Source organism: Poecilia latipinna, unplaced genomic scaffold (genome assembly GCF_001443285.1).
Source record: "Poecilia latipinna isolate Pla-1442-1.1 unplaced genomic scaffold, P_latipinna-1.0 Scaffold131, whole genome shotgun sequence".
Classification (NCBI taxonomy): domain Eukaryota; kingdom Metazoa; phylum Chordata; class Actinopteri; order Cyprinodontiformes; family Poeciliidae; genus Poecilia; species Poecilia latipinna.
The window spans coordinates 60,065-76,978 of record NW_015112747.1 but is presented as its reverse complement, the minus strand read 5'-3'; the positions used below and the strand labels follow the sequence as shown (position 1 = coordinate 76,978).

The window sequence follows — 16,914 nt, the reverse complement described above, 5'->3', positions numbered from 1 at the left end:
ATATATATATATATATATATATATATATATATATATATATATATATATATATATATATATATATATATATATATATATATATTTTAGAAAATTATTCATGCCCCTGAAACTTTTTTTCTTTATATATTTCTTGGCTTTTCAACCCAGAACCTTAATATATTTTATTGGGCTTTTTGTGCAATAGATCAACTCAAAGTAGAGCATGGCTCTGGGCTGCAAGCAATTTTAAATATATTCCTTGAGAAAAAATGAAAAACATTTTTAGCTTTGTCAGATTGGATGGAAAGTGTCTGTGAAACATCAATTCAAGTCAATTGTTGCCATAAATTTTGGTTTGCATTTAGGACAGGACTTTCACAAGGCTATTATTACAGGTGAATGTGCTTCAATTTAAACCATTCCATTGTACCTTGCTCAAGCTGTCAGTTTAAATAAACAGCCCTAATTTTAGCCTTGTTGTCATGCTAGGAAGTAAACCTGCTTTCCAGCTTCAACTGTTTTGCAGCCTTTTAGTCTAACTCTGGTTCTCAAAAATGAAGTTGTCTTGAAAAAACGTTGAAAATCCCTCACAGAACCATCGTATTGGATAGAATTGTACTCAGGCGGACTTTGTTTAGTAATTTGGTGACTGCTGCAGGCTATTAGTTACCCTGGAAGCATCATAGTAATTGCAACTAAGTACAAAGCACAACAGAAAGGTTGAAAATTATTCATATTTTTTCTTCATATTTTTTCTTCATCTTCCCAAATATATGCAGGTATATTATAGAAAACCTTATTAAAAGGCATTGAAACGTGTGGCTCTAATGTGGCAAAATGCAAAAAAAAAAAAAGAAACTAAATTGTTCAGGAGGTAATCTTTTTCATGAGGTAGTGTAACATTTGTGTTACATCTGCTCTTTGTTTTGTAAAGGTGGTTTACTGGGAGGATGACACCAAACCGGAAACGATGGGGAAGGTTAGAGTGCCTTGGAACCAAACCTCAGTCACAGTAAACAACTTGGCAGGAAACACGCAGTACTTTTTAACAGTTAGCGCCTTCAACACAGCGGGCACCGGCCCTTTCCTCCCTGCAATCAATGTCACCACAAAAAAGCCTCGTAAGTTGCAGCGCTCAGTGATCGTTTAGCAAAAGCCTGCGTTTGCTTTGAACCGGGCCTTTTCTTTGCAAAACCGTAAAAACAATATCCTTCGCTAATATTGATTTTAAAAACAGCCAGATATGGTAATGTGATGATCCCAGTATGCCAATAATACAGTCATTTGCTTCTGTGCCCACACTCTGAAATAAATCATTTTTATCTCATGCAGCGCCTGCCCAGCCACCGCTGAATGTAGAATGGACCCTAATTGGCTCTCAGCTGTCTCTTTACTGGGAGCCTGTGGTGGCAATGGAATCAGAGTCAGAAGTTACAGGATATCAAGTGAGTTTCTCCGCGCTTGGCAATGGCGCCGTTTATTAATGCCACACAATAAGCTGTGAGAACAGAGTCTGCTGCGAGGACACATATTTACGTTGTGTCTTTTCACTTGTTTGCCCTCCCTCCCTTGCTCAGCTTTCGTTCTGGAGACAGAAACACAAAGAGGTAAACACGTTCACGACGGCCAATTCGACAGCAGACTTGACCCTCCCTGAGAACGAAGACGACTACATCATTCGCATTCAGACGCTGAGTGAGGGAGGCCTGGGTCCAGCCTCAGATCCCGTACGGATCCATAGACTGAGTACGTTGTTTTTTGTTTTGTTTTTTTTTTTTTTGTTCATATTTTATTGAGTTGAAAAGGTGAAAGAGGTGTGCTCCCAGTTTTCTTGCTTTTATAATTTCATGGTACCTCTGTGTCTGAGAACCTATATGTTAAATGTTTCTGTGGACTTTTATGAATGAAATCACTCGACACGTTTCAGTTCTGACAGGGACATTTTGTCCTCTGTTAACTCAACAGTACTAATGTCCCTTGCCACCCTAATTTGGCTCTACTGGGCTCATGTTTTGCTGAAATATGCAGCGCCATCCATCTCTGTCTGCATCCCTCTTTTTACTAGGAGCTATTACTGTCTTGTGGAGCTCCAGGGGGGCTCGTTTTCCCCTCTAAATGCTACTTTACAGTGTTGCAAGTTCTGTGCCGAATCCCTTAAAAACAGCAGATTGGAGGGGAGTTTGAGTTTCATGGTGGCTTTTCTTTTAAATAAACAATTTTTTTCCCCTTTTTCTTTCAGACACAAAGTGAAAGATGTGTGCAAAACACATTAGCAGTGAAAACATAAAGCACTGTTTACAAAATGTAAACTCTCTGAAACAAGCATCATTTATACTTTTTTTTCCCTCCAGGGAAGATTTTTCTGTAGACATTATTTCATAATAAAGGAGAAGCCAGCAGCACACAACTGTTAATTTAGTCACAAAGGTCATGAAAATGTTGGGATTGCAATCAAACTTAATCAGGCTCCTGGTCCCTTTACACACAATTATAAGGCATGATTGAGTTTTATTACATTTAAAAGAGGCAGTTTGAATTCCATTGAATTTTTATAAGGTGGTTGTAAGTAGCATGCAGGAGGAGCTCCTATATTGTTTATGTACAATGGTAGCAATAAGTCATCCTGTTAACTTGAATCAATTACATTTTTCTAACCTTCAAAAATGACAGCATGCTTTATTATCTTTGATTTCACTATTAATAGTGTGTTTATTTTTTCAAAATGTTATTGATTCCAATTATTATTGTGTAGTGGTTTAGCTGGACCAGTCAAATTACTTAATGTAATTGGTGTATTAAGGAAGCATACTGTTTGATTGCTGAGCAGCGTCTGCTTTTGTCGGAGCCAATGTAGGTATGGATTTATTGCCGAAAAGGACAAACTGAAAGATGGAGCATTTGCCTGGCATACGCAAAGTGCAAGACAGAATAGCTGACTGGACTTTAGCCATGGGTATTTTCATCATTAGCACCGATGCTTCAGGATAGAGTACGTTTGAAAATTATTGGTGGGCAGCCTCCGCAGAGCATTGGCCACCTTCCAGATGGTGTTGGATTAAAAATAATTAATGAGCATTTTTTGACGTGTCTGACACCAACTCTTTGTTCACATTGTTTCATAACAGATGTGGACCAGGAGGGAAGGGTTAAGACAGGCGGTCAAAAGGACCTTCTTTAGGGAATTGAAAGTATGGTGAAGAAAAACTTCTCCAAAAAGTTACCCAAGTAAATGCACCCGAGTAAATCCGGCTCTGGTGTGTACTCCGGACAACAATAAAGATTGCCAACATTTCTGAATCCAGGAGCTTTGCTGTGCCCCATTCAGCCTGGCTGACATCTGATGGAGTTGGCCCCAGGTCAATTTGGCTCTTTTACCAGTTTGACAAAACATACCGCAGCTAGGTCTGAATGGATGTACATGTAGAAGTCGGCAAGAAATGGCTTGAAGTGGAAAAAGTACAAAATGACAATAGATTGAAATGAGCAGCACCTGTCAAAGTCTTGCTCTCTGCTATAGCAGCCTGAAAGAAAACATGACATGCCTCTGTAGAAAATAGTTTTCTTTTTTAAACAGATTTTCACAGCTTTTGTGCTTCCTCTGACTTGCTTCTTGAAACACCTCACAGACACTAAAAATAGCTGTCCTTGTAAAAGTTTCAAACAGAGGCTGGACCCAAAAATGACACAAAACAAGGAGAAAGTTTAAAGCTTTAGGGTGTTTGTAAAGTACCTCAACTCTTTGCTCCTCTGGAGGAGATATAGGACAGATTGTTAACCAGACACTTGTACTGGAGCGGCAACACAATGTTGAGTTGTACATTTTGCTCACTTTAGGTCTAAGTCTACAGAAAATACTTGTGCAGACTTGAGCTGGACTTCTATTTTAAAAACATAAACTTTTTTCATATTATTGTCTTAGCTCATGTTCATCAATTTGAAAAAGAAAAAAATGTCCCTACAGTAGTAGTCAGTTGGATCATTTTAGGCGGGCTGGGTACATGTTGACTTTAGACTTATAACAGAGAAACTTAATCCACTTAAGGATTTGTAAGTGTTGACTTGAAAACTCATGCTATTAGCATTTGCTCATAACTAGATAAAATAGGAGAAATTTATGCAACAATCTTATTTTTCCTTCATGTATACAGTAATACTCAATAAATTAGAATATGGTTTCCGATGAGGCTCGTCTTTCAGATTAAAAGTACCTTTTGAAAATTATAACCTTTAACCAGGTATGGAACATAATCTTCATTATGCCTACATTTTTCTATTTAGATATTTTATTTCCTGTTGGTCTGATGTAATACGATCATCTTAAGTATAGTGTTTTTCTTAGTTTTAAGTGCGAAATCCTCATAATAAATAAGATTGAAAACACTGACGTTGAAACAATTGATGTTGAATGTAAGTAATCTTTATATTGAGTTTCTTCTTCTAAACTAATTAATCAGGCATAAACTGGTGGTCTGCTTCATGGACAGCACCAAGTAGTTCTTTATGTCAATGTGTGAAATGTTTGGCAATTACATTTGCACTTTTATCCATTCAATTCGAAGTGTTCTTTGAAAACTGCACTATCTTCCCCCGATAATTGCTTTTAATACTTACTTTCTCCGACAGTCCTGAATGTGTCACTGTTGTTTCTCTTGTTTGTCTTCTTAAGTAGCTCGAGGGTACTTTGTGTGACATAATTGCAAACACCCTATTGCAACTAATGAAAATTAATTATTAGAAGGGAGGAACAACACCTCATCAATCTTTACAGGGAAAAGCAAGCAGGTTAGAAAGAGTCTGGGAGTTTTACAAACATTCCCTAATACATATAAAGGTTATCAATGTCAGTCTGGTTGCTAGAGCCTCCTCCTGTCAAGTGTCACAGTCAGTGCCTTTTCTCACCACTATTCCTGGCACCACCAGGAATAGTGGTGAGAAAAGGCACTGACTGTGTGCTGATAAACTTGTTGTTGACGGGAGATAATGATGAGAGCAAAATGAATGGAAAGTCTCGGGAGCAGGAAAGAGGCAAAGTCCAAGCAGGTCATATTTCATGAACGAAATCATAATTGATAACCAACTCAGGCTCACTGTCTAATAAAATATACAAGAATAAAAAAAAAGAAAATACTCAAGATGGGGTCAGGCGCAAAAGCCAAAAGAAAACCTAACTCAGAGCAATTGCTGCATACCAGAAACAGAGTACAGACATATACATGAGACAGGAACGGGATCAGAAGGTGAGACCAACAAGACCAGATGTGGCTTCAGACAATCTAGCAGGGCAGAGGTGAGACAGAGGCACAGGTAATACATAATCAGAGTTCCTGGAGCTGCATTTTGCTGAGAACAGACTAAAACCTTCGCTATCTTTGACTCAAGCAGTAGCAACTCCCTCACTGAAGAGTGTTGAGTTAAAGGTAGCACTACTGGGTAGCCTAAATGGTACCCAGTGGTACGCATGATGCGATCACTTAGAAAATATTTAGTTGTGAGTTTTCAAAGCTGTCTAGCTGACCAGTTCTAGTCTCAAGCATGTTCATCAGTGCTTCTCCAGCAGCTACTTTAAATATTTCTAGGCTGCTGGTTTTATCAGTACCCTACGAGATAAGACTTTCATCCCACTAGATTATTTTTAAAATTATAAAAAGATAGCAAGTGTAAAGGATTTCTGAAGAAAAGATGACTTGCATCTCTATGGAGAGATAAAAAAAATATATCTGTATGAGCCAGGACTGTACTGAGTAATAATACATGTTTGTTGGAGAGAAGATGGAGACAGAGCAGAGAGGTAAAGGACAATGGAAAAAAAAAAAAAACAGTGTAGCCAGTGGTGCAGATGTGATGACTGCATTCTGCTGCTATGACATCTTGAATATTATTGCTGTCATAACTGCAACGTTACAATGGCACAACTTCATGGTTTATCCATGAGGTATACCACAGTTTCTGAGTCACTCAATGTGCAGAATTCAAAGCTTTGCTTTGATTAGCTTTTCGTTTCAATTTTGTTCAACACAAACATGTCTCAAGCCAAATGTTTTCTTAACTGATTTGGACTTTATAGCTGTCAAAGTCCTGAGGTCTTCTGAGAAATTGTCTAAACCATAATCAGTCAATTTTCAGTTCAAATGGCCGTGAGCGGTTATTAGCTGGTCTACAACTCAAAATGTGAAAAGCAGTGGCACAAAAAGTGGGCATGCAGTGCATGCAACGCATAGGGGCGCTGCACCAGAGGGGGCGTCAAAACCCCGTCTGGAGGAGGAGGCGCGCCGATGATGTGTTCGCGAACACTTGAGCGCCCTTACGCTCCTTCACCTCGCGCCCATAACGGGGTTAATGTAGCGAGTTTTACGTTTCACGTACCTTCGTATCAGGGGCGGGGGTGCGCAGATTTATGTGTTGGCATCCACCTGACTAATATGTAGTTGTGACCCTGGTGAAAAGTGAATTGATCATATTTAAGTGCTTCCAAGTCACACTGACGGTAACACTCTTCAGAGGAGATGCAGTTGTTGAGTGAAGGCGGCTCAGAGTTAGACGTTTTCAGGAGCAGGGAAGTGGTTAAGAAAATAAGGCAGAAAAGGACACATTTAAATAAAAAAAAAATATTTTCTACATGTTAAGACATGTTTCTGGGTCATTTTTTCAGATAACTGGGAAGCTGGACTGAGAACTTAAAAGGTTCAGTTTCATCGCTTTAAGCTTTCAACTTCGGATGATTATGAAACTTGCAGGATTTGGGAATGTTTGCTGCTCTGAAAAATTCTGAAGCTGCTGTTGTAGTAGCTTGAATAACTGTGATAAATGCTAATAGAAGATCCAGTACAGTTTCCATTGTCAACTCCTCAATTATCTTTGTCTTTGTTTTCAAAGAGTAAAATGGCTAGAAATAATATTTTACTTACAAAATATTGTCTCCCTCATGCCGGCAGCTTACTTTGACAACACATTTGTATATTTCAGGTAGGCTATGGACACAACCTCAATCAAAAATGAAATCTAAATTATTCCTTTAATTTATTAAATTGTAAAACTTTACATCACATTCACTGGTGGGTTTTGATATGGGCAGACGCCCAAGGCAGCTTAAGAAATGGGGCAGCAAAAGCAGCAGATTAGAAAAGGAAAATTGGTCTTTTAGTTTCACCTAGTACTCGTCTTCTATTGCTTTCAAGCAAGTAAAGCCAGTGGAGAGTTAGCACCCCCTTCATTCTACTGAGAATAGAGAGAATATTTTGCTTGGTTTCTGCAGGACTTTGCTTTATTTATCCAGCTACTGAATTGTCCAGGGCACAATTCATGCAAGAATTGCTATTGGTTACATGTAACATGTTTTCATCTATGGTGGAATGTTTCAGCCTTCCAGTATTTTGAGTCTAAGTCAGAATTAAAAATAGTGTATAAGTTGGATGTGAGCTTCAGTACTTTTAGTTTTCACCGTGTTTTTTTTTTTTTTTTGTCTTTGCTGTAGGTATGAGCGCCCGTGGCTCCAACGCTCTGAGTGTGGACACATCCCTGCTCTCCTTGTTCTTCACCATTGCAATATCTACATTCAGGTCAATGTTGTGACAAGACCTCTCTCTGCTTTGTTTTCCAACATTTTTCTATTGTTTCTACAAGTAACCATGCTTTTTTTCTCTCTCTCTCTCTCGACTCTTGTTTGGAGATGACAGTTTTATTGTGTTCTGTAGAAAATATGAGGCAGTGCAATATTGGAGTGTGCTATCAGACAGAATTAATTAACATTATTTGCTTGCCTTTATTTATTTATTTTAATGTGGGTCTGACATTTTGCCAGTCAGGAACAATACTCCAATTCAGCTCTTTACTTTGACTCTGAAATAACACAGATGCCTTACTTCCATTCATGTGCCAAAGTAGTTTAAGCCTTCTTCTTATTATTAAAAAAAATAGCTCCACACTTTTCTCAGCATTCAGTTTCATGCAGTTTACAGCCATTGGGCACTCAGTGTACTTTTTGAGGGCCTCAGTGTGAGATTTTAGTTTTCATCCCTTGAATTTTTCCTGTTCATGCCTCAATCAGATCGTCTGAACATGTTCATTCACACATATGCTTGTGCCTTTGAAGATTCTCGCAATGGCCCCAATTACAGATACATCCAGCAGCCTGTTTTTATAAGTACATGTTCCATTAAAAGTGGATTGTGTTCCAAATTACGGTCATAAAACACGTCATAGTGTTAAGTATTTACCTTGTCATTATCGCTTAACTTTAGAAAATTGAATGTAGGCTCTTTAAGGTTTTAATGCCTGAAGAAAAAAAAACAACTAAAATCTGTACTTAATTTGGCATCAAGAAACATGTTCCCACAAACAGCAGTAGGAGTAATGCTGCATACTACAAGTGCCAATTTGTTCTTCTTATTTCTTTTTTTTTTCCAAGTTATTAGGTAACAACAACAGAAGTCTTAAATTTTCACTTCCAAGTCGATTCTTTGAGGTGAAAATTTGTACAAAATAATTTATTCTCTTTTACATTTTCTGTATTTCACTTCCATTTTATAGGAAAGAATGAAACATACAATGTATGAAACGGGCATGTTTCAGAACGCAGCTCTTCAGCTTCAGGGGAAAACCCCTGAGCCAAAACCTCAGTGAAAATTCAGAGAAATTGGCATTTACTTCAATCTATACAGTGAAGAAGCTGATGAGTGAAAATGTGTTAAAAAAATAAATAATTGAAGTGTAAAGGTTTTGGAAAAGCCTGACTTTCAATGTCTCTTGGCTAAATTTGGACAGGATATATGGACTATAGACAAAAGGATGGCTGATCTTAAACACACACAAACATGTCCACTGTTTGTGGCATGTCCACAAACAGTGGACATGCCACTGTTTGTGGATGTCCAGGGTTTGGAGCGATAACCATTCTCTATCATAACCTAGCAAGCTGTGGAGGGATGTTGAAATGGCATATAATGCCTAATTTCACATTTTCTAAATGAAGCATTTGCCTATCCACCTTAAAAACTAAGTTAGACAAAGCTCTAATGTTAACAGATAGGCGTAGTTTGCCTTTATTTTGCTTGGTTATTTTCACAAATATAGATTCAAAAATGTATTGTGCCAACTGTAGATCGCAGTAATAGAAGTCAACACTGGCCACTTTATTAGGTAACCTGTTCGAGTGCTTGTTAACTCAAAACAAATTCCACTCATCTTATGGTAAGCAGTCCAGTGTCTAGACAAGTAGAAGATGACTGGCTGGACTTTGAACCGGACACAAAAAATACAACTTAAGTGACTTTGATTATATTGTGGTTGTTGGTGTGCATAGAGCTGGTCTGAGTATTTTATAAACTATTAATCTGCTGGGGTTACCACACATGACCATCTCTTGTGTTACATAGAATGGTTTGGGGGTAAAAAAATAAAAGAGAAATGCCCAGTGAGGAGCAGCTGTAGGGATGAAAACGCCCTTTTGGTGAGTTGGACAGAATTAACAAACTGGCTTAAGATAATAGAAAGGCAACAGTGGCTCATCTAAACACCTTTTATAAGGCATACAGAATACCATCTCCAACACGTCAAACCTTAAATCACAAACCTGATGCTACAATTTTTACAGATTGATTCACCATTGTGTGACTGCAGTTGCAACATTCAGAATCTGTTGTAAACAACATGAAAGCATGGATCCAGACTGACTTGTATCAATGATTCAGACTGCTGCTGCTGCTGCATGTGACGGTGGCACACTTGGTCCCCCTTATTACCAGTTGACTAACTGAGCAGTGTTGATGACCATGTCCAGATGACTAATGCAATTCTAAGAAGGTGTACCCAAAAAGTGGCCAGTCTATCTACATAAAATTGAGGGAAAATAAGTTTGTGGTGTCATATTAACATTTCTACTTATAAATTCTCATCTTTAAGAATCCATATACAAAATATGAAGGAGCAAGGGAATGCATTTAAACTTTTGGCACCAGTAGAGATGGATGTAGTCCCGAGGGTTCTAAAGTCTTAATTTTAAGCGGACAACCTGTCTATTTCCATGTTCTTATATAAACATTTGGTTGATCTCAATGAGAAATACATTAGAGAAATGTGAGAAAACTGATGAGGTCACAGAACAGCACAGTAAGCATTTATATTATTAGATTTATAGTGATAAAAATAGCTTTTCAAAAAACTGCCTTATTAACTTATGTGAACCTTTTTAACCTGTACATAAAGCATACAGCTTAGCTAACTCGCTTTGAGACTGAATTTTAAAACGCCTCAGGGCTTCGGTACCGTCTCATGTCAAGGAGCAGCGGTGACAAAGAGCCCTCCTACTGTGTTTTTCTCACATCTCCAGCATTTGAGAAAATAATGGAAATAAGTGTCACCATGCAGATGACCTCGAACTGTCGGCTCCTGCACAAAATGACCTAATCCATAAATTATTCAATATTGTAGCTGTTTACACGTCTGGACGAGTCAGGTCATTATTAGTTCAGTTTTCAAGTGGCGTTTCATTTCTGACGCAACAAATTTGGCACATGGACGTTTTGAAAATTTCTTGTGGTTCATTGATCCACTATTCTGTTATTTACTCTTTGATTCAAAGTTGGGGGTTTTTTTGCATCCCGATCGTTATCTGGGGTATTGCGACTATATTACAGGAAGAAGCCAAGCAGACTGAGGAGGAGAAGAAGAAAAAAACAAAAAACAACTTCAGAATTTGTGCGACTTTTCATACCCAGTGGCTACATCCATCTGTTGTACCATCTAGCATTTTCTGTCACCAAAACCGATAATCCGCCGTTCACCTCACATCCACTTCACACCCTCTTCACACCGCCACCAGGCAAGAGGAGGTGAGAAAGGGAGATGGCTTTCAACTTCTTTCTCACTTGTTTTGGTAACAGATCCCTGCATTTACAACAGAGTTAAACACTGCAAACACCTTTTTTTAAAAGGCTAAATCGCTGTTGCCATCTGTATGCTAGCAGTTTTTACAGTTTCCTAATATCTGGGAGTTCAAAATACCTGTGAATAAAATGCGTCTTGGCAGCCTCTCCTTGACCCCTTGTCAACCAATTTAAAACTCTTACAACCCAAATCCTTCTTAATTAATTTGCTATCTCACAAACTGTATGGTAATAAGTTTTCCTTATTTGAATGCGAGGCCTGTTTTTTTTTTTTTTTTTTTTTTTTTTTTTTTTTTTTTTTTTTTTTTTTTTTTTTTTTTTTTTTTTTTGTGCATGTTTTTGTATATTTTTTTATGGTGGGATTCAAACTTTTTACAGATTTTAATTTTACTTGAGTTAATTGCTAGATTGCATTTTAATTGAAAACTGTATATGAAAAAATAAGTAAGATTTTCTATTTAAAAAACCTGTTTTGCTGTTTTAAATTATTTTAAAAAATGGATGTGTAAGATCAACAATAAGGAAATTCATAGGGTTTTTTTCCCCCTGTTTTTGCATAGGGAGGGTATTTTTTTGGCTTGAATAGTTTGCTGACAGGCTAACTCCTTTTTGCACAACTTGCACACAACAATATTCTTTTCCAGCAGCCCATCAGATCTTTTTTTTTTTTTTAAATCAAAAATTAAAACTCAGTGGGCCAAGAGCAGAGTTACATGCTCTAAAACTAAAACTAAAGTTTTGTACACAAAACATATAACATCTTTAACTCATCTGCAATAACCTCTCATGCACCACCTGTTTCTCTAGACAAATTAGTGGTTTGGATTTCTTACAGAACTTTGTTTAAAACCCAAAGCATTTAAAAAAAACAATAGAAGCCAAATCTGTGCCATATTTCTATCTATAGATTGTGATATGAAGTATTCTAAATTTCTTACAAATTAATTGTCTGAAATGTTTCTGCTAAATGAGGTTGTGAGCCTTTTTTGAGGTTTTTTTTTCTAGCTGGAAGGCTGCATGCAGTGGGACATAAATATCTTACATTTTTTCATTTAGTTGAAGCACATTGGAACCTCATTGAAGTCATTGTTATTTGACATTTACTTGTTTATTGTGCTGTTAAAAGCAATCATTTCATTCCCATCACCACCAAGAAAAGTTTCAGGCTCCATTTTTTTTTTTTTTTTACTTTAAGCCCTATGATCAGAAAACTTCTCCTTGAACATTTCAGCATGCATGCTAGAGTACAAATGACTGAAGGATTTGCAGGAAACCTAACAATTAATTAATGAATATCAAGAGAATATTCGAACAGAACTTTCAGTGTTTCTCTGCTGGGCACCCAGCCGAAGCCAGCCGATATGCATCATCATCATCAGCCATTAAAGTTGGGACGAGACATTCGAAATGCTGCCAATTGTGCCAGTCTGAAAACTGAAATCTAGCCACCAGCTTCGACATTATTTGGATAAATCTATGGTCAGCTGTGTTTTAATACTTTGTGAATCTGTCCTTTGTTGTCAGTTGTACTATTGGCCTTTTTTTTTGTGTGTGTGTGTGTGTGTCGTTTGTGCCGTCACGGTTTGCTTATGTACTTCAGTGAAAAACCACAGCCACCACCACTCAGGTACCCAGACCTGCTTCACTCTATCATGTAAATGCTCCAAGGTGGCAGGAGCGAATAGATCAGAGAGGTATTAGCTCAGAACACAATGGGCTATTTAACAGTCTGACTTGAATGGACAGCCTGACATGTGCCATGATTTAGCAGACATTAAAACATCTTAATAAATTAGAGCAGGCCTGAGGGGTTTTGTGGGGAAAGGGCATTCGACTAATAGCACTAATGACACCCGCACAAGACTAATATGTCAGGATTTAAGGAGGACTAAATCAGGACGGTTCTATCAAAATGACACCAGAAAAGGTGTGAGCATGAGACAAAAGACAAAGCGTGTGAGCGGGGACTGTGTGTGTGTTATCACCTTAGCTTATGGAGTCGGAGACGAGTGATTTCAAGAGGACCATTGTGGTGTTTAAATCTAAATTCTTCACCCTCTAACAATGCTTGTGGGCACAGAGTAAGTGAAGCATCACGGACATTCACATAGAATAATACAAGGTCAGCGTCGGGGGCGCGCAATGGATTTGACCCAGTCAGGAGCTGACAGGTCTGCTTTTCTATTAAATGATCACAGATTACCAGAGCAAGGTGACTAGAGGGAAAATCCACAGAATACAGCCGATGTTGGGTGAATTTTTCTGATTAAACCTTGTTTTTGTTCCCTGCAAATATGTGTAAATGACTCAAACTCCTTTGAAGTCTAAGTCTGGTTAGATTTATTTTTTTTTTTTCTGTGGCTTTCTGTGTATGAAAACCGATGTGTTTTTTTTATTATTATTTTTTTTTTACCACTGTGTTTTTATTAAATGATCATACATGCTTACATGGGTAACAAATGCTTTCGGCCGTTATTTTGATCAAACAGATTTGAAAAAAGGCAACCTTTATGTCTTTGGTACATGGAAGCTTTGCCAGCCTCTTTGTTTTGTAATGTATTGGTAAAGTAGACATGATTTGATTTAATTTGGATGTTTTCCTTCTAAATGTTTGATATGGTTCCTAATCGTTCCTGTTTTCTTTTTGTTTCTTCCAAAATCTCTGCACAAAGGCCAAGTGTTGTTTGAAGATAATTAAGAGCTGTTGTTTTCCAGTATGACAGCTCGTCTCCATTAACTACGTACAGCATCCTCCACAATTGTCAGTAGATGGGTAGGGAAAAAAAAGTCCAAAATAAGTTCATCTTTTATTGCACTCACATAATCTCATATTAAGATATACTTGTGTCCTCATCCGGCCTTGTTTGTCACAGACTCAGGTGTTTAAAATTGTTTGCTTCCTGGAAGCAAATGTGCCCATATTTGCATTTAGTTGCATCTTAAATTGGGAGAAAAAATTTGCTTTTTTCATTGACTTTTCTTCTTTTGGTTTCATTCAGTTTAAATTGCTTTTTTTTTAGGTTTTGATGCACTTACCATTGTCAGATTACTATTTCTGTCTTGTAGTTATAGCTAAGGATTTATCATCACACTGCCTCAAAGCTTAATTTCTTGGTCAGAAGGAGGAATTGAAGAAATTAATCACCTGACATTCAACCATTCTCACAATGCAGCAAAAATATTTCTTATTTATGTTTGCTTAGAAAATTGAAATCAAAACCTTCTTGTTACCTTACATAGTGGCACCTTGTTAAGATAGCGTGTCTTTAATAATTAGAATCATTGTAAACGTTAGAAAGCATTGGAAAGTAGTTTAATTTGGGATGCAATAATTTTGTAAGGGACAGCAAACAATAAGCTTTTACCTCCACCCATTTCTTTTCTAGCAGCGCATTGGTTTAATAGCTCGTTTTCTCGTGTTTATTCTTTTAACTTACGTTTGATGTTTAGAGAAGTGTAGGATATTTTACAGTACCTTAAACTACCTTAAGATATTTGTTCTAATTCACAGATGTTGTAAATAATAAAATATCTTACATTTATCCCGCAGAAACTTGCAGAAAGACTGCATTAAAAAAAATTTTTGGTTACGTTTACATTGCAGGTATTTTTAGAGGTGCCTGTAATAAAACAAATGATTATTTTAAAATGTAGTTGTTGTTTTTTTTCTGAGAAAAAAAACATACTCAAAGGCTGAAGACCTCTCAATTGTAACAAAGGATGAATTTATTTAAGGCTTTTTTTTTCATGCTTTTAGGACACGACAATGAGTTGATTTTGGTGTGTTATTTCGAATTGTTTTACTCACTCAAAGCTCAAATTTGAAAAATACATGACTTCCACCTTGCACCAGCTGCTGTCTCAGTCCTTTGGTGCACTGCTCCAAAATGTTGCAAGGTGGTCAAACTGATGAAACAGACCACAAATATAGAACTTTTTGTGTTTTTATAAAGTTTTTCCCTTTTTTTTTTTTTGGCAATCATTAAACTTGATTGTAAAACAGCATAAGATACTTTAAATTTGTAATTTGTAAAAAAAAAATATGGTAAACCCAACGACTACGATTGGAGCTCTGGGTAACAACGCTTGGCCTTTTCTTATTTGTGACTCCTCTGTATTTTTATGTCCCGGTGATCTCTGTGAGATCCTTAGACTTTTTCACATTGAAAAGTGAACAGTTGATCTTGATATGCGGAAGATGTGCATGTATGATAATGTTTGGTGCATTCGTGTTTTCTAAACGAGGGACTTAATAAAAGCAGTTCACTGAGGATTTTCCTTGTGGATTTTTCTGCTCTTCTATGATTATTCTGTGTGGGACGGGGTCATTTTTAGCATCAGCAGTTTTACTGTCTTTTACTGCAGGAGGAATTTGAGTAGAACCTCGGGGTGCCATGGCACCTATAAAATGGATGATGTTATGAAAAAGCTAATAAATGGGGGTAAAAGGCTGCAGTAATGTCCTCTCCACTAGATAAGGAAAACAGTCCATAAAAGTTTTCGCTCGAAACATTAAGTGTATTGTTGCACATCATTATTAGGATCATTGTCAAAGAAATTTGAGTAATTCCACATCCAGTATTTTGCAAGAACACGCCGTCTAAACCTTAAAGTGTCAAGCTTTTGGCCTCGCACAACTCTGTCTCTTTCACTAGATCTGGTTTATTTGTGAATTCGTGAACTTCAGAGAGTTTCCACCGAAACAACAGAATGACACGGAAAGCTGCTGCGAGGTATTGATCGAACCCGTGTTGCAGAGATGCTTTTAAGATAATAAGAAAGAGAGGACCTTGTGAAGAGATCGATCCGAATGGGAAGTGAAGAAAAGAGAGGTTTCTCCCCACAGATCATTTATAATGAGCTGGTGTGTCAATACTTTGGCTCTTCACATGCTATCGACCCGCTGGACCACTACACTGGGCTCTGCCTGGTTGATGTTTACACAAAGAGAGATGAAAGATTTACAATGAGTATTTTCACGTTGTAGCGCAACACCGCGAAACGCTTTAGATTCATATATGGTAGGGACATATTTCATATAGAGATGCTTGTGAATGCATAATTGGTGCATATTGGTTCTCCCACTGCAGCAACTGCTGCCCCGTGGTTACCACAGATTGAAAATGTCCACACTGCCCCCTAATGGTGGTAGCGCACTGGTGCATCGTTCTCTGCCAAGGTGGAGGAGATGAGGCAATACAGAGAAGATGTTGCTGTGTCTGCAGTGTCGCTGCATTGGATGGATGCACTGCTGACGAGCGCCTGCTCCTGCAGGATTTGTAGCCAGAAGCAATTAAGATTCTGAACAGAATTTAGTCCACATTGCAAAGGGCATCTGAAGATACTCTAAATCTGAACCGTCACATAATGGTGGTTTTCTTGTTTGGGGTGTTTTTTAAAATTGCACGAGTACCTCAGCAAATATTTATTGTGGCACACCTTCAGTTAAGCCCACCAGCCACCACTGCACCCCTGGCTCACTGTTAAGAATGACCATTCTTATTCTTTCTCAGTTTCTTTTTTTTATTATTATTTATTTATTCCATAATTTACCCGCCTTTAATTTCGTGTTCACCAGTAACTGTGGAAACATTCTGTTACTCACTTTATTAACAAACTGTAAACATGTGCATCAAAAGTTTCCCTAGCTCAGATGAAATGAAGAAGAAATGATTAAATTAGCTGTGACTCATCACCCTGTACCTTTCTGACTATGAGGTTTCCCTTATTATGTGAACTACTGGTGTGCTTGTTGCAGGACATTGTGTTAATCTATTTTAGCTTAAATTTAAATAAAAGTACTTGTGACTAAAACTCTACAATGCTATTTGTTGAATTTAAACTACGATGTAGATTAACAAGTCAGATGTTAAGCTTTATTACACAGACACGGGAAAAAAAATAACTTTGACACATATACAATATGGATACAACTGAGTGATTTTTTTTTATTTTTAATTATGTTATATTTTTTAATTATATAGGGCCTCGACTCGATATCGAACAGGGTGACTTTGCATTTAGTTCCTCCACAGACAGAGGGCGCTGTAGTTCC

At 37.5% G+C, this 16,914-nt stretch overlaps 1 protein-coding gene across 2 annotated transcripts in view; it reads left to right on the top strand.

Annotated features, from left to right (window-relative positions):
• cntn3a.2 (contactin 3a, tandem duplicate 2) overlaps positions 1 to 9,456 on the top strand; it is a 59,241-nt gene extending 49,785 nt beyond the window's left edge. For both annotated transcript variants that reach the window (XM_015028618.1, XM_015028617.1), the window contains exons 21-24: positions 914 to 1,100; positions 1,312 to 1,424; positions 1,557 to 1,725; positions 7,451 to 9,456. In XM_015028618.1, coding sequence (XP_014884104.1) covers positions 914 to 1,100; positions 1,312 to 1,424; positions 1,557 to 1,725; positions 7,451 to 7,548 — 567 coding nt within the window. In that variant the 3' untranslated portion in view covers positions 7,549 to 9,456. The remainder of the gene's footprint in view (positions 1 to 913; positions 1,101 to 1,311; positions 1,425 to 1,556; positions 1,726 to 7,450) is intronic.
• The last annotated feature ends 7,458 nt before the right edge of the window (positions 9,457 to 16,914 follow it).